General features: G+C 39.4%; 6 protein-coding genes and 1 long non-coding RNA gene across 11 annotated transcripts; 2 read left to right on the plus strand and 5 right to left on the minus strand.

Annotated features, from left to right (window-relative positions):
- Window positions 1-17: 17 nt before the first annotated feature.
- Window positions 18-1,713, minus strand: LOC128872682 (D-aspartate oxidase). Its single transcript, XM_054115628.1, has 6 exons — window positions 1,408-1,713; window positions 1,195-1,318; window positions 832-977; window positions 608-764; window positions 248-532; window positions 18-161 (listed from the first exon to the last, which is right to left on the minus strand). Exons 1-6 carry the CDS (start codon window positions 1,590-1,592, stop codon window positions 48-50), a joined length of 1,011 nt encoding a protein of 336 aa, XP_053971603.1. The 5' UTR covers window positions 1,593-1,713; the 3' UTR covers window positions 18-47.
- LOC128872685 (uncharacterized) lies at window positions 1,195-2,217 on the plus strand. Its single transcript, XR_008456238.1, has 3 exons — window positions 1,195-1,336; window positions 1,424-1,479; window positions 2,188-2,217. It is a non-coding gene; the product is annotated as an uncharacterized LOC128872685 (long non-coding RNA).
- Window positions 1,849-13,921, minus strand: LOC128872673 (serine/arginine repetitive matrix protein 2-like). 4 transcript variants are annotated; one of them, XM_054115612.1, is made up of 19 exons: window positions 13,722-13,921; window positions 13,031-13,117; window positions 12,478-12,909; window positions 12,137-12,217; window positions 11,923-12,073; window positions 11,367-11,846; window positions 11,029-11,298; window positions 10,747-10,964; window positions 7,933-10,625; window positions 7,424-7,853; window positions 6,536-7,087; window positions 6,095-6,461; window positions 5,607-5,999; window positions 5,190-5,528; window positions 4,898-5,042; window positions 4,389-4,821; window positions 3,678-4,305; window positions 3,185-3,593; window positions 1,849-3,070 (listed from the first exon to the last, which is right to left on the minus strand). In XM_054115612.1, the coding sequence occupies exons 3-19, from the start codon at window positions 12,878-12,880 to the stop codon at window positions 2,771-2,773; spliced, it is 8,292 nt and encodes a 2,763-aa protein (XP_053971587.1). In that variant the 5' UTR covers window positions 12,881-12,909; window positions 13,031-13,117; window positions 13,722-13,921; the 3' UTR covers window positions 1,849-2,770. The 4 variants fall into 4 exon arrangements, with proteins under 4 accessions (XP_053971587.1, XP_053971586.1, XP_053971584.1 ...); XM_054115611.1 differs by having other exon boundaries at window positions 6,536-7,853; window positions 11,367-11,843; XM_054115609.1 differs by having other exon boundaries at window positions 6,536-7,853.
- Window positions 13,922-14,232: 311 nt separating this feature from the next.
- On the minus strand, window positions 14,233-16,298 carry LOC128872683 (alpha- and gamma-adaptin-binding protein p34-like). The gene is made up of 6 exons (XM_054115630.1): window positions 15,838-16,298; window positions 15,582-15,751; window positions 15,400-15,514; window positions 15,164-15,319; window positions 14,982-15,098; window positions 14,233-14,917 (listed from the first exon to the last, which is right to left on the minus strand). The coding sequence occupies exons 1-6, from the start codon at window positions 15,899-15,901 to the stop codon at window positions 14,742-14,744; spliced, it is 798 nt and encodes a 265-aa protein (XP_053971605.1). The 5' UTR covers window positions 15,902-16,298; the 3' UTR covers window positions 14,233-14,741.
- Window positions 16,299-16,419: 121 nt separating this feature from the next.
- Window positions 16,420-18,430, minus strand: LOC128872678 (26S proteasome regulatory subunit 6B). The gene is made up of 6 exons (XM_054115622.1): window positions 18,271-18,430; window positions 17,986-18,078; window positions 17,551-17,884; window positions 17,273-17,476; window positions 16,920-17,184; window positions 16,420-16,846 (listed from the first exon to the last, which is right to left on the minus strand). Exons 1-6 carry the CDS (start codon window positions 18,301-18,303, stop codon window positions 16,528-16,530), a joined length of 1,248 nt encoding a protein of 415 aa, XP_053971597.1. The 5' UTR covers window positions 18,304-18,430; the 3' UTR covers window positions 16,420-16,527.
- Window positions 18,431-18,663: 233 nt separating this feature from the next.
- On the plus strand, window positions 18,664-21,173 carry LOC128872675 (la-related protein 7-like). Of its 2 annotated transcripts, none has more exons than XM_054115613.1 (6): window positions 18,664-18,792; window positions 18,867-19,182; window positions 19,273-19,619; window positions 19,692-20,636; window positions 20,707-20,851; window positions 20,910-21,173. In XM_054115613.1, exons 2-6 carry the CDS (start codon window positions 18,933-18,935, stop codon window positions 21,059-21,061), a joined length of 1,839 nt encoding a protein of 612 aa, XP_053971588.1. In that variant the 5' UTR covers window positions 18,664-18,792; window positions 18,867-18,932; the 3' UTR covers window positions 21,062-21,173. The 2 variants fall into 2 exon arrangements, with proteins under 2 accessions (XP_053971588.1, XP_053971589.1); XM_054115614.1 differs by having other exon boundaries at window positions 18,673-18,821; window positions 18,881-19,182.
- Window positions 21,079-22,354, minus strand: LOC128872684 (H/ACA ribonucleoprotein complex subunit 1-like). The gene is made up of 4 exons (XM_054115631.1): window positions 22,194-22,354; window positions 21,972-22,120; window positions 21,623-21,863; window positions 21,079-21,532 (listed from the first exon to the last, which is right to left on the minus strand). Exons 2-4 carry the CDS (start codon window positions 22,100-22,102, stop codon window positions 21,257-21,259), a joined length of 648 nt encoding a protein of 215 aa, XP_053971606.1. The 5' UTR covers window positions 22,103-22,120; window positions 22,194-22,354; the 3' UTR covers window positions 21,079-21,256.
- Window positions 22,355-22,360: the final 6 nt, after the last annotated feature.

A 22,360-nucleotide genomic window follows, 5' to 3' on the forward strand; every position in this document is an offset into this window, starting at 1 on the left:
TTGAATATGATTAATAGATGTTAATGTTTTGTAGCACTCGTTCGTAGTTATAATTTTGCAACAGAGGACCTATGCATTTCCTTTGCTAATTGTACGGCGTATTTGGCAGTTCCAGGAGCGGTACATACTCCGTATCCACCATGTCCATAATTATGCACCAGCTGTAACATTGGATATCGTCAGTGATAACGAAATCTGACAAAAAAAAAAAAAAAAATACGGTAAAACAAATCACTTCTCAACTAACGATAGCTTTGGAATGTCCGTTTGTAATACGCTCAGCCTCTACGCGAACGTTGTTTTCTCTGTGCGGCCTCAAGCCGACTTCCTCTTGTAAAACTGTGGCCTTTTTAAGGGATGGAACTAAATAGTCGCATCTCTCGCGAATCGCCGTGGACTCGTGACGGCATAGACTTATATTATCACAATCGAAACTCCTTGTTCCACCAAGGGTAACTACGCCATTAAATCGTGGTATAATGTAAGTGTTCAACTCGCCGTAAAAGAATGTTTTTATCCACGGTGCATGTACCTAGAGTTTTTTTCAAAATTCATACATCGAAGCTTCTATTGATACGGAACAAATTCTGTGATAATACATACATACTTTGATCACTTGACCCCGTAGAGAAACGAGACATCTATCGTTACACAGGGTGCGTGCACCAAAGCCTGTGCAGTTCATAATTAAGTCCCAGTCTGTAGCAAGTTCTGCGAGGGAATTCAATTTCCTTATCGTCAGTTTGGTTCCACCTTCTTGTAGTCTGCAAATGCGAGTTTCTTTGTGATTACTATATAAAAAGTAACGTTACTCGACAAGAAGTTGTATACTTTCTGCGAGCCCATGGAAGGTACAGCTTACAGTCGGTAAGGAGAGTCGTTAAGAACGAACCGTATTTCCAGTTACCCTCGACTAATCGAAACTCCTCGTCCGTAGCTCTCCTATATACTGGCACCAAGTCTTCGAGCCAGTAACTCTGTTGTAAAGTGGTAAAAATTAAAAAAAAATGGTCTTCAATGTATGTTACCCCGTTCATACCCGCACCTGCATGCAGTATTTTTTTATATTGTAATAACAATAGGGCAAGATATATCTTTCAAAAATACTATTTCAAAATTTTATCCAACTTTGATTGTTACTTGATAATTATTTTAAAGGGAAATTGATGTAAAACGTTTTTAAATAAAGTAAACCTTAACGGTCTCCACCGAGGAGTTGGCAAATATGTAACCGGAAATACTAGTTACTCCGGCGAGTGAAGCTTCGCGCGTCTTACGGATATCATCGTAATACTCGTATGAATCTCGTATCCATTCTCTGAAAAAGGATGCAATGGTACTTTATATAATAATTTTAAAGGAAAATGAAAAGCGTTCCACGATTTTATCGCGTTAGACTCAATGTACTTGGTTATATTTTCAGTTGGTCCAGAGTACGAAGAGCTAATTCTGAATATCCCAGCAGCGACATGACTCACGGTACGATCGAAATCGGAAGCGAAAACCGTAATTTCAGCGTTATGTAACTCTTGTTGCAATTGTAAAGCTGTCGTTAAACCAACAACTCCTCCTCCGACAATGGCCACTTTCATTTTGCTATTCGATTGAAATAAAAGCTATTCTTTTATCAATTTCAATATATTAAACGGTACACTTGAGACACGAATGTCAGGACTGTGGTTTGTTTCAACGAACAACTGATTATGCGTAAAAAAATGTTCTGCGTTAGCACTCGATTCATATCTTTCGTTCAACGAACTTTTGTTATCGAATGTACCGTATACCGTATACACCGATATCAAAATACGATAATGCGGGTCGCGTAATCGTCGAAATGATTGCACATAATCTATTAAAAGAATTACGTTTATTTTTAATACAAATCGATACCTTTCAAAAAGTTGTTGGGAATTCAGATAATTACGGGCAGTTGAATGTTTCTCTTATTAAAGAAGAGAAATACATATAGTTTCGCGTAAAGCAGAAGGGCATTCACCGAGTAAAAAGAAACGATCCATACTAAGCAAAGATCGACCGAGATTATGTACAACGAATGTAAGAATTTGGAGAACTAGTTGATTAAGCTCAGCTTCACTTTACTAATTTATATTTGCATTCGTCGTTTAATACGAAATTTGGTCTAATCGCATCTATCCCCGTGTATATACAGACTCTTTGTTTCCACAGATAGAACGAGCTGAAACGAACAAAAAGAAACAGAGAAATAAAATAAATGGAATTGCATCAAGACCCATATTTTTGTCAACTATACGTCTAGGTTGAAGACAGTTCGTGGTAAACTATAAAAGTAAAATATACAATGATAAATTCGTCTTCCACGTGTAATATCTTACATCTTCAACAATGTACTCCCTATTAACAATCGGTCGTAAAAGTCCGAGTCCCATGCTATAAATTACACTCGTGTCGTGCTTACAATCTCCGTTATACTCGATCCTTTTTCTTTTCTTCGTATCGAAAATATATCAAACGTAATACGAATACGCCGAGACCTGGACGCAATGGAACACTTGGTCGCATGTGAACTCTTCGTTTCCGAGGATGACGATCGTATCACGAAGAGTGAAGCTATTTACAGGAAGCGAGAACAATCGATGAGAATTGTTACTAATAATAATACATAATTTTCATTAAGTCCTGCGTAGAATTCTAACGACTTCGGGTCGCTTTCTTATCGAGACCACCCTACGTTTACGAACTTCCTTTTTTCAAGTTCAGTCTAAAAACGTTGCTCGATGACACGTGAACCTTACGCCTTGCTACAGGGTTGTATCGTGTAATTCAGAGGAGGAGGAGGAATTAAAAGTGGTAACGGAGTGGGCGGAGGAGGAGCTTGAACGGTATTCGAAGTCGTGGACGTTGCCGCTGGAACTTCGATAGGTCGCGTCGTAGAATTGTACGCGGATAGATAGCTGGGCCAAAGATGCGGTGGGGGTGGTGAACCAGGAGGTGGCGGTGGAGGGGAACGATCGTCCAGATCGTCCGAGTCGTCCATCATCATCGCTGTTAACGGAGTTACGCGCGGCTTCTTCAGCTTTATGATTTTTACCTGAAAAATACTGTTCGTCAGACTCTGAAACTTTTACGACAAAAACATTAAACGCATGGATTGTCAATTGCAGTTGACATTTACATCGATTAAGATTGGTCAGTCGAGACAAACCTTCACTTTTTTCTTTGCCTTCGGTGGTCGTGTTCTCTTCTCTTGTTTCCTACTTTTTCTCGAGCTAGACCTCCGTACTTCGCGAACTCCATCTCTGGTAATCACAGACGATGGAGGCGGAGGAGACGGCATGTCTCCTTCGCCGCCACTAGGACTCGTGCCTTCGCCAGGTTTGATTCCGTCCGCGAACTGGACTGACTTTTTACTCCTTTGTTTCCTCTTGCTTGATTTCGTTAACCTTGACTTTGTTTTGGTTTGAGCCTTTGATTTCCGCGCCTTATTGTCAACTTCGTCCTTATTCGATTCGTTGTTTTTGTCTACATCCGCGCTTTCTTTATCCGTGTTGTCTTCGCTTTCATTTTCGGGAGTAGACAGTTCATCCAGGTTGCCGTTAGGAACCAAAGATCTCCTTCGACAAGACAAAGTTGAAAACGTTAATTATCTAAGCCGTTTCCCATACAAATCGCACCAAATTTTATATCTAAACACATACCTGAAACCTTGCGCAACTAAAATTCCCTTTAAAGGCGGTGGGGGCAAGTCTGGCCACTCCATGGACTCTGTATCGACTTGGACTTTGCTTGTTTCGCTCGTCGACGCTACAACAGCTTCGGGCACTTCATTTCGTCGATTGTTTAATCGCAATGAAGACTTTTCGTCGTCTTCTTCCTCTTCGTCTTCGTCATCTTCCGCTTCCTCTTCGTCTTCTTCGTCATCCTCCACCTCGGCTTCTTCTTCCTCTTCCTCTTCTTCTTCCTCGTCAACAACTATTATATCCTCTTCTTCCACTGGAACGGAGAATGTAGCAACTGGTGTTTCTTGTTCTTTGTCGACAGCTGCAATAGAGGGTTGCGACTCTTCAGCGTCAGCTTGTTCCTCGGTTTCTCGAAGAGCTTTCAAGACAGCTGGATCCAGACTCGAGGTCTGCGCTTGGCCGTCGCTGTCCGACTGACGCATAGTACTCTTCTCCAATAATCGAAGAGCGCGTCGATTGATCCTCTCTATTCGCCTGCGTTCCTTTTCTTTCCTTCTCATTTCGCGCACTCGTTTGCGTTCTTCCCTTTCTTTACGACGAGTTTCCAGAATAGCCTCGTAATTATATACGGGTTGAACTGGAGCTTCTGTAAAGAAACAATTGGACAAATAGTATGTATAGCGTACCGTATTCTAAAGTTCTAAAGTTTAAAATTTCAGATTTACATACTTGGAGGTGCTACTTCCGTTCTGGGGAACGTCGTCTGCGTCACTGGAATTGGAACCGGAACTGGGACGGGTACAGAGATAGGTAATGGGACCGGAGACAACGTGGACACTGACGTCGATGAGTTTATCACGGCTGGAACTGGTACTGGCATGGGGACTGGAACTGGAACAGGTACAGTGATAGGAGGGACCGAAGGTACAGGAGAAGGCTGTGGGACTGGCGCAGAGTACATCATTCCTACGGGTTGGTCGACCGACGAGGACTGTCCACCACTCCAGTCTAACGATGTCGGCACAACTTGAAGAACATTACCTACTCGCACGACCTGGCTAGAACCGCGTACGATTGGAGCTGGCGTGGAATTCGTTGGTTCCCTACGCGCAGTAGGAACTCCATTGAAGTCTGCGGGTACTACTTGCAGCACGTTGCCCACCTGTTAGACATTTCATATAAGTTTATAGATCCAACTCCTATAGATAAGAAGAGTAATAGATTCTCTTGTCGTATACTTGTAACACTGTAGGTTGCTGACGATACATCATCTGCTGTTGCGGCGACGAAGGATAACAGACGTTGGAATTGAAATTATCAGGATAGTCGCTCATGGCTCCTGCGTTGTCCTGTTGTTTCTTAATCCCTAACTCGAGTTCCAGCCTACGATGTAAATTCTGAACATAATTATCAGATATTCAACTAGAATACGTTCTTATTCGCTAACAGGATTAATCGATTTACACGTTTGAGAAGCAGAGGAAAGGAAGGGCGGTTAAGTAGTAGCTGTCGCGAATACGAGTGAATTACCTATCATCAAGAGATAAACGTTTCGGTGAACTCGTAGCTGAATCGTCGATACACGGTGGATAGGTTAAGTTATTCTCGCTATAGTAATACTCGTTCCCAACTTCGTTCTCGTTGGCATATTGGAAGCTAGTTGCGACCGTTTCCATATTGCCACCAATATGCATTTCCGAGTCTAATACGGCTGAGTCAGCCATAACTCTAGACATTCCGGATACAGACTGAACAATCGTTTCTATGCGTCTACCCCTCTCAGCGCAGGTGTCTAATTTCCTATTATCGTGTTCTTCCTTTCTTTCCCTCGAACTTTCGCTGATTCTGTCTCGTCCCACTGAGGGTGATCTGAATTAACAGTAAAACTGCTTACCAATTGCCAAACATAACTAACAACTATCATATAAACATTTTCTTCACATTTACCTAGAGGATCGTAAGCGTTCTGTTACTCTTAAACCGTGATTGGGACTTCTTAATCTCGACCTGGAAGTGGATCTGGTCCTCGATCGCGATCTCGATCTGGATCTGGATCTCATCATCGACCGCGACCTTGACGTCGATCGAGATCGTGATCGAGTTCTTGATCTAGACCTAGACCTCGTTCGGGATCTTGACCAGGATCTCGATCGCGATCTAGATCCCCGTCTGAAGCGATCGTGCGATATTCTGGGCGGTGAACGTCGTAGTCTTGGCGGAGAACGACATCTCGACGGTGGTAGTTTCTCTGTTCTTCGAACATGTCCGTGTCTATCTAAGTCTAACGAATCCCTGTCTTTCTCCCATTGTCTGTCTCGCCTCGTGTTGGATCTGCTTCTTCTGTTGAAACGACACATTCGTTTTTGTTAGTATGTACTTTAATCAGAAGTATGAAATAACACGGTACTCTCGTGGCGTCAAAGTACGCATAATACCTTTGCTTGATCTTTGTCGTAGAACGAAGGGGACCCTCCGAAGCATCTCTTTCCATACTGTCGTCTCTATAGTACGCTTTTTCTTCGTAATCGAGATCCAAACCTTGACCATTCGGGTAAGAGTCCAACGATTCGTTTCCATCCCGTAGGACGTTTTCGGACTCGTAAGGCCAAAAGGATCGATCGACTTCTTCCCCTCGAGATCTACCCTCTCTGTGTCTGTCAGGATCTATGTTTCTTTCTCTGAGCACCTCCATAGGATCGTATGATCTCCCTTCTTTCTCTCGATCCTTTTCTATGGGGTCGTACTTTCTCCTACTCCAATCGTCGCGATCTCCTTTGGTGGATCCATACTTTTTAAAGTGGTCTGTAAATAATTCGTAAATGTAAACATTGGAACAACATTTAAGCCATTCGAGGATTGTTAAACAGTGTTAATACCTTTGCTATACGTGGCAGTGTTGGATCGCGGAGGAGTTCGCGTAGATCTTTCCCTTCTATCCTCCGCTCTAGATCGACCGCATCTCTCCTCGTCGATTCTGATCGATCGTTTTTCTCTACTGGAAGAGGCGATCGATTCGTCCTTCCTCTTCGGACTCTTACTCCTGCTTCTGCTCCAACTACGACTGTGACTCTCTCTCTCCCAGGATGTACGCGGACTAACGCTTCTTCTCTTCCTGTTGCGACCACTCGAGGGGCTCAACCTTCGTCTGCTTTCAGGGTAGTCTTGTTTCGAGCTTCTGCCATCCCTCCTGTCGTTTCTATCTCTGTCGTCCAACTTTTTCTCTCTCCTTTCTTTGCCACGATCGCTGATTCGTTTATCGTTGTCCTTCTTGTCGGGGCTTCGTTTCCTCTGTTCTCTGACCGGTGATCGGAGCTGTGTTTCCGTGTCGCTGACGTCCTTGCCACTGGACCTCGGCTTCTTAAGCTCCTCTGCTTTATCAGACCCTCTGTTGTTCGATTTATATTCGTCGGCGTCGTGCTTCACCGAACCTGGGGATTCCGACTTGGTTATAATAGAAGTTTTCACCGATAAATCTTTCGAGTCGACTTTGACGTCAACGAGAGTAGTCTGTTCGGTAGAAACAACGTTGCAAACAGGTATCTCAGCCTGTTTGTCGCATTCGATCTTGAATTCGTTCAAAGATTCCGCGCGGGGTACGCTGCTGTCAGGTCTCATGGCTTGAGCCTCGCGCAGCTTCTTCTGGATCGTCAAAAGAGCTGCGGCGTGTTGCATGGGATTGTCAGAGATCATCTTTGCTTTTCCACGCTCGTTACGTCTAACCAGTAATTGTTTGGGTATCAGTTTCAGAGCTGCTTTGTTCTCACCTGATTCCTCCTCTTTTGCGCTGGTAGAGGACACCACCTCGATGGTCTTCGGACTCAACTTGCTTCGAGACTCTTCGGATTCGTACTCGGCGAATATGTCCATTCGTAGGGATTTGTAATTACTCATATCGGGGCACGGTTCGTTGATTGAAAGCATACTAGGCGAAGCTTCAGGATCTTTGGCCGCATTGAATCTTTTCGGAGTCGTTTGAACCTCTGTTTGCACACCTAGAAGCTCCTCGAACTCTCCTTTCGGCACTGTAGACAACGGATATTTGTTTTCGCGATACTTTATCTGAAGAGGAATATTGCCAACGGAAATAGAATCTTCGTCAGACATAATACAAGTTTCCTTTTTCAACTTATCCTGAGAGAGTCCATCTCCGAGACGCAAAGAGTTCGAGCGGCCTTTGTCAAATGTTTCCATATCCTGAAATAGATAAATAGATGTATTATATCAACGTGGCAAGAAACACAAAATTAATAAATGAAATAAAATATGTACATACTTCGGATTTTTGAGATGGTGCAGGAGAACTGGGACTATACAATTCGATATTCTTTTTAGTTAACTTCACATCCATTTCAAATAAATCTTTCAGTTTGTCTACAACCCGATGTTCCTTCACGACTGGCGAAGGCGTTCGTCCCTTAATTTTCTCCAAGTATGTATCCCTTTGGGAACTACTTTCTAAACTTTTTATTCGTGATTTACTTTTCACGAGTTCCTCGGCAGTCCAAGATGATTCTAACAAATTTACGTCTTGAGAATTTCTTGAGAATAAATCAATGATGTCTGAACTCTTGGATATAGACTTTCTGGATTGCTGATCAGCGATGCAAGCGTCTTCGACTTTTATCTTGTTCGACAGCAGCGAATCACACAGTTCCAAAGATACTTTATCACTTTTGCGTTCGTAATTGTTTATATTCGCCCATTCGGCGCATTCCTCTTCCCACATAACGGGAGCTTTAAGCTCTACCTTTTCTTCAGATTGCGACGCTATATCCCAACGACTCTTCTTGTTCTTTTTAACTATAATTGCATCCCGTTTCGTTGATGTATCCATATCGTTGCTAGCTGCAATTATTTCTTTGTGAATATCGATCGTTGTAACGTTATCTTCGATAATCTCTTTCCTCTCTTCTTTTTCTCGCAGGTACAATTCCTCCTCGATGTCCCATTCGTCCCTCTTCCTTTTACTCTTCTGCTCCATAAGAATCATAGCTTCCTTTTCTCCTTCTTCTTGTTCTTCTTCCCAAATTCTCATCGCGGAGAGTCGATCTTGCCTCTTCTTAGATTCTCGCGAAGTTTCTTTCTCTATAGCGATGTATGTGTCCGTCTTTTTATCGTAACGAACTTCTTTCTCGACTTTTTTCAAACTGCGCGTAGATTTCTTTTTACTGACTGGTAGATCGGGTGCAGCTTCCAGACTATCGACTTCCCACTCATCCGCCAGCAACTGCCTTTTGCTCACTTCCCTTTCTAGCTGCGTCAAGGATAGTACATTTAGGGTATCGAATTCAGTCTCTCCCCACTTATCCTTCTGCTTATCCAACTTCTTCGAAAGCTTTGTCTCGTCTTGCGCTACATTCTGCGAGACTCGTTCGCTCTCTTTCTCCCAATCGGCTAGAAATTCATTACTATTCTTTTTCTCCTTGTCCCGTTTCTTCCTCTTCTTCGCGTCGTTGTCTTCTTCGATTTTCTTGGATCCCTGTACGATCTCCGCTCCAATACTCGAACACGCCTCTTTGAGACGTTCGTCCTTCTTGCTTCGGTCGTCCTTTTTGTTTCGTTCGTCTTTCTTTTCCACCTTATCGAGGTCTTCCACATCTGCGTCAGCCATTTTCTCGATACCACCTTTCGATACTCTCTCCGACTTGTGCTGCGGTATAGTCACAGGATCCATTTCCCAATCCTCCAAGTACCTTTCGCTCATTTTACTTAACTGCTCTTTGTCCTTGTGAGCTTTGTCGCACACGCCGTTGTCGGAAATCACTTTCCGCGACAGGTCTTGCTCTTTCACCCAAATGTCATGTTTCTCGATAGACCTTTTTCTGGATTCGACCTTCGCTTCCTCCTTGATCTTCTTCGTTGGAACATGTGGGCGCAGTAACTTCGCGTTTTGCGACAGTGGAGAATCCAAGGATGATTTTTCAACAACTTTTATCAAGTCATCGTTGTTTTGTTTTTTCGTAGAGTCCCGTTTCTGTTTCGACTTTTTGCCCGCAACTTTCTTTTTTCTTTTGCCATCACAAGACTCGCTGTCGCTGGAATCGGAGCTCACTTTTCTCCTTCGTTTTTTCTTCGTCCTAGCTATTCGTTTCGCTTTCTTCTTCCGCTTCTCAGCCTTTCGTTTCTTCTTTCTTCGTTTTTTCCGTTTGTCATCGGAGCTGGAGGAATCGCTGCTACTACTGCTGCTGGTGGTAGTGCTGCTCTCGCTGCTCTCCGAATCCGAGAAACTTGAGTTGTCCTTCGACAACTTTCGTTTCCTTCGCTTCCTCAGTGCTTCTTCCTCGGAATCTGAAGAACTCGTAGTGCTGGACGACTCGCTACTGGAACTCACCTTCTTTCGCCTTTTCTTCTTTTTCGTCTCTCTGGAATCAGAATTCTCGTCGCTGAGACGTTCCACTTTGATTTGAACATTTTCCCAATCGCTGGGAATCGATCTAGAATCGTCAGTGTTGCTTTTCTCGTGGATTTCTTTATCGTTTCTCGCGCATTCCTCTACCTGAATACGAGAACTGCTCAAAGACGCTCGGTCGTCCACAACTTCCGAAATATTCTCCACATTTTGGCGATTCTCATCGCTTTTCATCTTTTCCTCGGTTTGATTTTTATCCACTTTATTCGATTTTCCAGGTGTGTTATGATCAACAAAGGGAAAAGTGTTGTCTTCCGGCAAATTGGTTTCTATATTAAAGTCGTGGTAGCTCAGCGACGAAGCGGATTTGATTGTAATCGCTTTCGGTGAGAAGTCTTCCGACGTAGATATGTCGGTGCAAACCATTTTCATAAATTGTTCGTACTCCGATGCCAGTTTCTCGTTACCTGCTGATGATAGCAACGGAGAGGTTGATTGTCTACCGTCATCGTCGGCTTCTTTGATACTGGAAGATTCGTTGTCTTCGTTAATTGTCTTTTTGTTGGCGATAATGTTCTCCTCTACCACGCCCGAACACGGAGAAAAAGACTCTTGCTCTGAAACAAGTTTTGTACGGTATAGTATGCAAGTAAAACACATTAAGAGGTTATCGAAACTCATTTTAATTTTAACTTTGAAACTAAAATGATCATTAATAATTTTATAGAAAGCATTTACCTTTTTCCGAAGTAGCTTCGTTTAATTCTACTTCAGTCCGTTGTTCCTTCTCGGTGTCGTTAGATAATCTATCTTCATCTTCGCTGTCCCATTTTGACCTAGGAAGTTGTACGCTGATGGGGAACTGCCACTTGGTCTTTTCGCTGAATTTGGACATGCCTGCCTTAGGATACCAATGACGGACGCGCGGTGGCTTCTCTACTTCATCGGCATTATCTCTAGAATTGTTAGGATCTGAATGGGTAAAGGAAAATTGCAGAGATAAACGACAGTGTGATATACCGTGTAACGTCTGCTTCGCATATCTTCCGCATCTTATCGCGACGATCAGCAGGGACGACTTGAAGAATTTGTTGACGATTGAGGAAAAGCGACATACGAGGATTTTCACAGTAAAGTAATTGAGGCCTTCCTCGTTTGGTCACTTTCACCGATTCGGGAGGATATTCTTTAGGTCCATCGAGTCCTTCAGCGGTGAAAGCGTATCGCTTTAAACGATAGTCATTTAATAGTAACATTTGCTCCAAGTAACGTAAATAATCCTCGGCTATTCTGTAATATATGTATTTATCAAGATTCGTTTAACACGTAAACCTGCTTGAAACAAATCATTAACAAACCTGTTCTTCGTCGATCGTTCCGAGTAATCGCGTCTTCTAATGTCAATAACATCATCCGTCGTAATTCCACACTTCTTTAGCTCCACCCACGAAGAAAAATTTGTTATATCCTTCTCTTTTCCCTTCTCGTTGTCTTTGTCCTTCTCTTTTTTCTCTCTAACTTCGGAACTTTTCTCTTTCGAAACACTTCTTTTTTCCCTAAAATTTTCTTTTTTCTCCCTTGTTACTTTTTTCTCCTTTATATCCTCCCACCTATCTTTTTCATTATCTTTTTTATCTCTTTCATCGTCCCGCCTATCTCGATTTTCGTCATACTTGCTAGTATCGTCACGTTTATTATCTCTCTCATCTTTCTTATCTTTCTCTTTCTTACGATGTTCTTTATTATGGGAGACCTTATAATACCGTTCCTTGCTTCCATTGTAATCTTTTGTTTCTCTACTCATGCTATCTCTTCGTTCTTCTCTACCGTATCGCCTTCTTAAAAATATATAAGCGATAAAATCATATATAACAAGTATCGTAATATTTATCGTGTAAAGAAGAATTTGTATACCTTTCGGAATATTTGCTGTCCATCATCGACTTTAAAGTACTTTTACGAGAAACGCTAATATCATCATGCCTATTTCTCTCTCTCATACCCTTTACATTTTCTAATAAATTTTGCCCGTTCCTATTCACGTAGTTTTCTTCTTCTAAACTAGCTGCAAGACAAAGGAGTTATTGCCAGTAATAAATTCAAAGTCAAACTCAGCGCGATTAAGTACCTGAGGCCATTGCTTCTGCCAGTAACATTTTACTTTTGGACTCTTCTCGTCTAATTTCCTCGATGGCCAGTATCTTTCCTTCTACACAGTTTCATCATTCAATTAGTAAAGCGTGCTAACGTTAGAAAATATATTAATACGTTCATCGTCCGAGCCTGGAAGCATGGAAAAACTCACGCGTCTCGAGAGTTAACAAGCTCTTTATACAGTGCCGCATACGTGACATAACAATGTTTTTGTATCAATTTTAAACTATATAAAAATAAACAGATGCCTAAGACAAATCTCGCCTACAGGTTGACAGACTGTGAACGTGTTAAGTCGAATTCATTAAACGATACCTGTTTTTTTTTTTAATTTTCCACTACCCGAATGACGCGTATGAAACTGCTGTATAGAATCCGTGTCCATACTTAACCCTGCATTAGATTCATTTTGCGAAGACTTGTCGTCGCTAATCTTACTCTTAGACATTTTCCCAGAGCGAGCTTGTAGTAAATTGGATTTATTCGAAACCTTTGGTAGCATGCTAAACTTATTGACGAATGCCATCAATCTCTTTTTAGCTTGCACTTTCCCTAGTACAGGTTTAAGCATTTTAGGACTCTCCAGTCGGGGTGTGTCTCCATCGCTGACTTGACCCTTTGTACTATCTGGTGTTTCTGGCATTTGTATGTCAAGCAAAGATATCGGAATGTCTGGTGTCGGCTCCTCCGGAGCATAAGCATCCTCTGACTGCGACATCGTGTTAGTATTTTTCTTTACCAGTTTATCTACATATAAAATCACATTGTGATAATAGATATGTAAGTGGAAATAAACTAGTCAATAGAAAAAATTACCTTTACAAAGATTAAATTGCTATACTTGTCTCTGTCATTGACAAGGTCTTACCTTGTCATGCATGCAGTTATTCTTTCAAGCGACTATCACAAGCATAGATGAAAGTATCATTTTTTCCTGTTCAATGTACATCAGACTCTACAAAATAAAATGTGTATCGTTTACAGTTGTGTTAGAGTACATTATCACTTTTTATGATTCGAATGTTTCAAAGGAAAGAATGTCTATACACGGAAATAACCAATAGTATAAATAACATTTTATCTTCATCCTCGAGTATTGTAGAATCCACCAAAAAGAGAAGTCACGTTCAACGGTATAAAATAAGAGCGATACATTCGGAATACAAACAATCACGCGTACACTTACGAGACCTCGTTAAGGAGCCGTCATACAATTTACACAATCGTCGATAACATCAAGTGTAATTAATTCTCGTAAGAAAAGGTATTCCTCAAGCAGGGTTGACAGGGATAATATTAAGATATCGAGCGAGTCAAACTACCGAGACATATTTGAGATAATATCAAATGGAACAAACGTATTGTAAGAAAAATACTCGAACACTTGATTTTCGTATATATTCTATAAGATCGCGAGGAGTTTGTTCTCGATAGGATTTCTTGAAACTGTCACTGCCCAATAAAATACAATGGGATCGCGAAGGGATATTAAAAAAGTCGACTTGTAGAGAACCAAATATCACAGAAATAAAGTGTTGTCAGTCGTTACGGTAACTTACTCCGTGGTAAACGCTAAGTAACCAACGAATACATGATGCCAGTGATAAAAACGACGTTACAATCCGCGCGTCACGGTTGGAACTTTTCAAATGCGTGAATCTTTTTAATTCTACTGTTCTGTTTCCGTGCTCGTCCAAGTCAAACGGAGCCACTGCGTGAAAAGCGTCAGACATTTTAGTCAAACGACAGGCCGGCAACTATAGACGCTTGTAAGGCGTACGCAGGGATGCCAATTGATGAGGAATAAAAACAGGGTATAGTGAGGAAAAATTACGTAAATACACGTTCTCGTCTTCAATAATGATCAAATGAAAAAACGTAAATTGACGTAAATATCAATTAACCTTTTGGCCGAGAGACGATTTTTGCTTATCACGGAAATTCTAAGGGGCCTGCCACTGCTAGGGGCGTGACTATAATTCGAGCGCCCCGCGCAAGTGGAAGGAATTTAAAAATTTCGTCAAATCAAGTTTTAAAAAATATCTCCTTATAAAGAATGACAAGACGAAGCATTTTTATATTTACAGTTTATTCATACGACACTTAGTTTCGAAAATAAAAATTCAAAACTTGAAAGTCCTTTTTTCCTAAAATTGGATTAGATTTTCAAATATAACTTGGTTGAATGTCGTAGGAAATCTTTCAAATTTCATACAGGGACTGATGCCTACCAATTCATCGAAAAGTCGAAAATCCATTACTGGGTATAAATATTCAATTGCAGATAAATAACTGCCACCCTAAATTTTAAACTTGACGAGATAATAATTAACTTTAAATTGATTTTATATATACGATATTTAATTTAGAGATGTCAGTGGTAAAAGAGAATTAAGTTTATATAAATAATGATAAAAGAACCTATCACTTGACATGTGCAATTCTATGTTTTTGTTCTGTATCTTACATATATTGCAATTATATTACGATTTAATTCAGAGCCATATATCAGAACGATTCCATAAGCAATTATGTGTGTGCAGTACGTGTCTATACGCATTATATAATTAATGCATAAATTAATCTAATTCAGTTTCTGAAGGATCACCTCCCATCGCTTTCCAGAAAGCAGTGACTAATTGTTCGGCTGCTATTCGTCTCTGGTTAGTTGGTAGCGATGCCGCATGTACTTTCATAGCCATTAGCTGGCAAAATAATTCACCGAAATCTGCGCTTTCTTCCCCCATAATTCCATCTGAAAAAAGAACGATCGTTATCAGTTCGAAACGTATTTTTTAATAAATTTGTTTTCAAATTACCCAGCATATTCTCCATCGGTAGTCTCTCCACAGTATCCTGGCTCAGTTTAGTATTTTCGAATTGCTCTTCGACTTCGTCCATATCAGAGCCTTGACCTTCGGAACTCGATGATTTCCCTACAAAATTGAAATCAGTTATATGCTTCATGTCATGAATATTATTAAGTATTTTATATGAAAACCTTTGAGTATCATGTTAGGCCACATATGAGCGTGTAGAGCTTCGACGATCCTTTCGATGCCGTGTTTGTTATGTTCGAAATCAGAATCTGAAGCATCCTGGTCTGGTCTATTTAATTCAATCAATTCAAACTTTTTTTGTAAACACCATTGTATCACTAAAAAGTATAAAATACATAATAGAAGTCCCATTATATATTAGTATTTATATTACAACGAAGATATTATTTATTTGTACCTTTATCTCTGATAAGAGCATCCGTTATAAAATTACAAGAGAATAATAATACTTCTGCTTCCGTTAAAGAAGTAATTAAAGAAGACCACTGTTTTAAATTGTGCTCTGCATTTTCCTAAGAAAGTCAATGATGAAAATCATTCTCCTTTTTTAAAGTTCTTTCTATGAATAATAAGTCTTACTGCCTGTGGGTTGTGATGCACAATTAGAGCTTCTACACCATCAGTTGAAATATGAGGAGATGGATTTTCCGTAACGCACACTAACACTTGTGCTCTGTAATATTTGTTCTGAATATTCCACAGATAATACTCGAAATAATCTTGGTTGGATAATCGTTCTGCTCCTATACCTGTTAAATAAGCGTTATTTAACTGCTTGTTAAAAACAAGTAGTTGACACTGTCAAAAAACAAAAAATATTGAAACTTCAACTTACTGGTAGCAATTTCATTAGCTTTTCCGTGTTCTGTGCTAACTATTAATAGCCTTGGCAAATTCATCGTAATAAAATGTAATAACACAATCAGATATCGATAATAGTTTCGATAGAAATTAGTTACTGTTTATCGTTTTAGGTTATGTTTACATGCATCGGTGATGTACATACGTAATGTACTGACTAAATCTTTTAAAAATCACTTTTATTCGATACGCAGCAATACTTCTTTGCTGCGTTTAATAAAACATAAATTAAATTAATTTAAACATTAACGTGACGTTCCGTTTCGTAATATTTCGAAATGGACGACTACAGCAAGGATGTTTTTTGTTGTTTTGGCTATTAAAAACGACTAGGGTAATTTTAACTACGTTCGTGTAACGTGTTACAGTTTCAATAGATTCTAATTAAAAAATATAACTATACCATTCAATGAATCATTTAAATTAATTGTAATCGCCATTGCAGCTTAAAATAACTTGTACAATGCCTTCAATGTATACATAGGGAGAGTGTGATTTAATTCCAATGATAAGGATAATAAATACGATCACGTACACGCAATGATGCACACACAGAAAATGTGTAAACGTGTATTGATTATTAGATTCATAGTAATACATGAATTTGCAAATATATATGAAGCCATAACATGTAAACGACATATAGGAATACGCTTTCTCCCTTTTACTTGTAAAATTCGTGCTCGGATTCGTCTTTTTTAATATTGTTCTTGTAACCCTTTTCGAAATCTTTCGCTAACACTATGTAACGATTCTCGCGAACAGCGTGCATTCCTGCTTCCTGACAGATCGCGTTTATATCAGCGCCAGAAATTCTATCTGGCCGCGCCACGTAATCTTCGAGATCCACTTCTTCGCTTAAATTCATTTTCGTAGTGATCGTCGAGAAAATCAGACGTTTTTGTCGACGATCAGGCAAAGGAAATTCGATCTTCCGATCTAATCTGCCAGGACGTAACAATGCGGGGTCCAACGTATCAGCTCTGAAAAAGAAACAGACGAGTAAACGTAGCTACGCAATATCAACTTATATCGTAACAAAGACAATTGTTCTACCTATTCGTGGCCATTATAACTTTAACGTTAGTTGTCTGATCGAATCCATCCATTTGATTGAGCAACTCCAATAAGATACGCTGTACCTCGCGATCGGCACCCGTCTGAGCATCAAATCTCTTCGTAGCTATAGCATCGATTTCATCAACAAAAATGATAGCAGGTGAATTTTCCTTAGCTAAACGGAAAACATCTCTGACCATTCTGGGTCCTTCACCCAAGTATTTCTGTACAAATTCAGAGCCTACTACACGAATGAACGCAGCTGAAAAATATATCGATCGTATCGAATTAATTTCTACAGTTTTAAACTTCTACACATTTAAATTTCTATTCCGAATTATGATTTGTACCTGTAGTATGTCTAGCTACTGCCTTTGCAAGCATAGTCTTACCACACCCAGGTGGACCATACATTAGTACACCCCTGGGTGGATCAATTCCAATCTGTTTATACAACTCGAAGTGAGTAAGAGGCAGTTCTACCGCTTCTCTGATTTCTTGCTTCTGCATATCCATACCTCCAATATCGCTATACTGAATATCAGGCTTTTCATCTGTAATATAAAGCAATAGGTAAAAGATCTAGCGCATTTTTTTTGTATTGAAATTGTAAACGATAAATGTATACCTGCTTGCAACATAGAGATACTTGAGTCAGCTTCCGGTGGCAACACATCTACCAAAGCATTGCTATGCTTATGAAGCGCCACGCTAGCTGAAGGCTTCAACAACTCTCTATCAATGGTAGACAAAATGCGTACATAATAGTTAGAACCCGTGGTAGAGCCTACTATACCAGTGTTTTGATCTACAGCTTCCAAGAACTGGCCGATAACTAAAGGCACGCTCTGTATGCGTTTTACTTCTTCTTGAGCATGGAGATACTCCTTCTTCAGATTACGCTGCTCATCCTTGATGTACTCTTCTTGAACTTCAAGAAATTCCAACATTCTCTGCAGTTTCTATTAAATTCAAATACATGGTTGTATAATTCGGATGAAATGAATAAACTAACGCGATCGTCTAATGGCTACATAAATGTTTGTAATACGAATGGACATACCTTGTACTTCGTGTACAAATCTTCAACGTCCAATTCATCTCCAGCACCAGTATAATGTCCAATTACAGGCTTACAATCCATCTCTCCAGCATCCTATAATTTTAACATACGTGTTAACCGATTTCGATTTTAACCAAAGAACAAAATAAATAAAGTATGATAACGCAGAAAAAAATTCTATTTTGATGACGAAACGAGGTTACGAGAAACGACACGGAACTCGAATACGATTTGAAATGTTGTCTACGAAATTAAAAGAAGATATATGAACGAATGTATGCGTACCTTATCGGGTAGAATAACACTCATCTCATCCATATTTTCGCAATGATTTCAGCCGCCTAAATTTCAATCGAACATACGAATCAACGAATGACTTGAGATTTTTGAGCAGATTCGCATCGGTGGTATTCGGTAGGGGTGGGTACCATTAACTACTTAATAGATAGACGAAAGGAACAAGGAAAAGGAACGCAGAAAAGTTCAAAGAAAACTTTTTTCTCGATATAAATTATTTCGTAAAATTTCCTATCCAAATTGCATTTGCATTATTCTACGCGAATATAACGTTTTACAAATAATTATATCTGAAAGATCGACTCTATGATAACGAATGAAAATTCCCTAGAATTCCCTAGTCCTATCGAGACGTAACTCAGCATAACCTATCTCTGAATTGTATGACTTATGGCTTGATATTTAGAAGGGTTCTCGATGTTTATAAGTTTCGATTCAAAACAATTTGGATGCTGTTTGTACACACATACGATAAATTAAATCGTTTTATATCATACAGATGTATATTATGTAAATATACCTTATAATATAAGAATAAGGTAAGTTCGATTGAAATTACATTAAAATTGAAAACACATTTGCAGGTTCTGAATTCTAGGTAAAGTTATAAACGTTCGTTTGGTTTTCACTTCTTAACTTTGCGAGTAACGATGGTGATGGAAGAACAGCAATCAGATATGGAACTAGACTCTGAGAGAGTTCCTGTTCCTCAAGTACCAAAGCCAGTAGAAGACTCCCATGTAGAGACTGTGAACAATGTCACAAGTATTTCACGAAGAAAACCCAGACTTAGGAAGAAGGCATTGCATGCCGCGATACTTAAGCAAATGGAGTTTTACTTTAGCGATGCGAATCTAAGTAAAGATAGATTCTTGAATCATTTAATTGAAAATGACCCATGTAAGCTCAAGAAACCTTATTTTAATTGTAATATACTAAGCTTTTTTTCGTCCTTTACCGTTTAAGCTTCAATCCTTTAACATTTTTCAGATGTTGACATCAGTGTTTTCCTACAATTTAATAGAATCCGAGAATTAACTACGGATGTAAATAGAATAAGTAAAGCTCTGCAAGCATCAACGATTTTATCATTGTCCGAAGATGGAACAAAAGTTCATCGTATAACGCCGATAATGGTAAAAGAAAATACAGATGATTGTACAGTTTATGTACAAAATTTACCACCAGATGCGGATCACGAGACGGTGCAGTCGTTCTTTTCCCAGTATGGCCCAGTTGTGTACGTTTCGCTACCACGGTACAAACATAATAGAAAAATAAAAGGATTCGCATTTGTGGAGTTTGATACACCAGAATGTATCCAGAAATGTCTTAAGGTAAACAGTAACAATGCAACAATATAAAAATGGAATATTTTAATTTTAGATGTTTACTTTCGTTTTTTGTAGGCTTTCCAAAAGAAAGGATGCGTGTTACCTTCGCACACTGCTCCTGACGAACTCTTAAGCATTACTACTTTTGAAGATGCTGAGAAAGGCACGACAGCGGAGGGAAGATCCGCAAATTCAAACGATACCGCATCATATGAAACGAACAAATACGTGAAAAGTACCGATGATACAGAAGAATTAGAAAAAATTGAAATTGAAAGAAACAGAAATCTCAAAAACGACGAGGAAGAGGAACATGCAATTGCAAACAGTGCTTCAGACCTCTATGAAAACAAAAACAAAAAGAAGGCAAAGAAGAGGAAACATAAAGACACAGAACTTGTAGAAGCAGATGAGATGGAGAAACAAATAGATTCTGGAGCAACAAAAAACAAAAAGAAAAAGCTTAAACTCACGACCGATATACATAGCGACGAAACGGAACAAACTAACGAAGAGCGAAATGATAATTCTTCGAAAGATATGCCACAAAAATTAAATAAACGTAAAAGAAGCGTATCCGTAAACAAAGAGGAAACACTAGATAACGGCGATGACGGTGAACAAATGATGACTGAAGACAGTACAGTTGCGACTGTTGAAGAACAAGAGGTTGTAAGAGAAAAGAAAAAGAAGAGGAAACGTACAAAACGAACTAAAACGGAGGATATTAGATACAACGTGCAACTACAAGTAATGGCTAAAAGAGACTGGAAATACCTTAGAAATAAATACTTGGAATTACAGAAAAGTAAAATGAAACAACTTAAACAACATTTGAGAAAGACTAGATGGAACCGATGGTCTAATTATGATAAAAGTAGATTAGAGAAAGAAGAAAATGAGGAGACAGAAAAAATGAGCATACAAGACAGTGAAAGTACGAGCCGCTTCTCGTTTAGCCCAGGCGTCATAATTAAGATTCAGATGGATAAACCATGCACAGACCCAAAAGACTTTAAGGTCAGTTGTAATGAATATTATAAGGGAAAAAAGATAAATGCAATTTATTAATATATTTGTATTGTTTCAGTTGGAATTAAAGAGAAATACTTTTGTAAAGTATGTCGATGTTAAGGAAGGTTCCTTCCTTGCTTACGTACGGTTCGAAACAGCTGACGCTGCGCAAATGTTTGTACAGAAGTCTAATGAAGAAAACCACATGACGATATTAGAGGGTAAGAGTATTATATACGTAACGATTTGTTGTAAAAACTATATTTACACTTTCGACAGGAGAAGAAGAAAAACTGTACTGGGACAAAATCTCATGTGATAGAGAAGAAAAATTAAGTAAAACGATTAAAACGAAACAAAGAGGAAGGAATAAACTATTGAAAAAGGCAGAGAAAGAACTTGGAAAACATATTAAATTTGATGAAGTGTAAAAATAAAACTACTAGCGTCTTATGAAATATATTTAATAATTGTATATAAAACAGATGTTTTTATATTATAAATGTCGGTAGCAATAAATCAGGTATTCAATATCCGAAACTATTCGTATTTTTGTCTAATGTAATTAATGTATTCCTATTATTCAACATGTCTTTACATAAAAATTTATTTTAATTTTCACTCATCTACCATTTTCCCCTTCCACGACCTCTACCAGAATCGTTACGTCCAAAACCTCCTCCACCACGACCTCTAAAGCCGCCACCGCCACCGCCACCGCCTCCTCCTCTATTTCCAAAACCTCCATGACCAAACGATGGCCTACCTCCACCACGACCACCACGCCCTCCTCCACCGCCTCTCTTCATAACTCGTCCACCACCACCTCCTCTTTTCTTTTCTCCAGGTGCTTTAGGCAGAAACCTTTGTAAAGGCAATAGTTTTGCTGGATCTATGAACAGCTAAAACAAAATACAATGGTAATTATTAATGAAAACTTATTATGATTAAATTCAATTTAGATATGTATACATACATAAAATTCAACATACCTGTGTGTCTTTTTGAAAACTAGATGCCCTTATATTTTCTGATAGCTTAATAGAAACATAATAATCTCTGATATTACCAAATATTTCATCTATTTTTCCGATTTGCTGTTTATTTTCTGTGTAAATTGGAGCATTGAAAAAAGGCACTTGTTCTATGTCCACTTTAGCGACAAGATCGTCTTGAACCGTCCATGAAAAATGACCTAAAGGAGTGACTTGTTCCGGTGGACCCTGATCGTACCTTTAACGTACAAGCATCAGTTAAGATTTCTATAGAATATAGACTTTGGAAAGTATTGTTGGAAAGAATCGTTTGTCTTTCTGAAAAAATATTAAATGTGACAATTACCCTCTTCCGCCTCTGTCGAATCCACCGCCACCACGACCTCCACGAAAACCTCCTCCACCTCTTCCTCCGCGAAATCCACCGCCGCCTCCTCCTCTTCCAAATCCTCCACCTCCACGACCACGGAATGACATTTTTCTAGCGTATAATCACTGAAAAAATAAAGTATAAGTACAATAAAATTGCACAGAACGAGATCACATGAGTATAGCGCACGTGTCTAACCTATAATGATTGAAACCGGTTGGACAAAAGAACCTTTATTCCCATACACTTATGCATCAATGTTTATACGTTCATTATTAATTCTACGGTCTTTGTACAAATAATATTACGATACGTTATTAAGAATATGGGACATCACATTTAACAACACCAAACCACGCACGCAC

Source organism: Hylaeus volcanicus, chromosome 2 (assembly GCF_026283585.1).
Source record: "Hylaeus volcanicus isolate JK05 chromosome 2, UHH_iyHylVolc1.0_haploid, whole genome shotgun sequence".
NCBI lineage: Eukaryota > Metazoa > Arthropoda > Insecta > Hymenoptera > Colletidae > Hylaeus > Hylaeus volcanicus.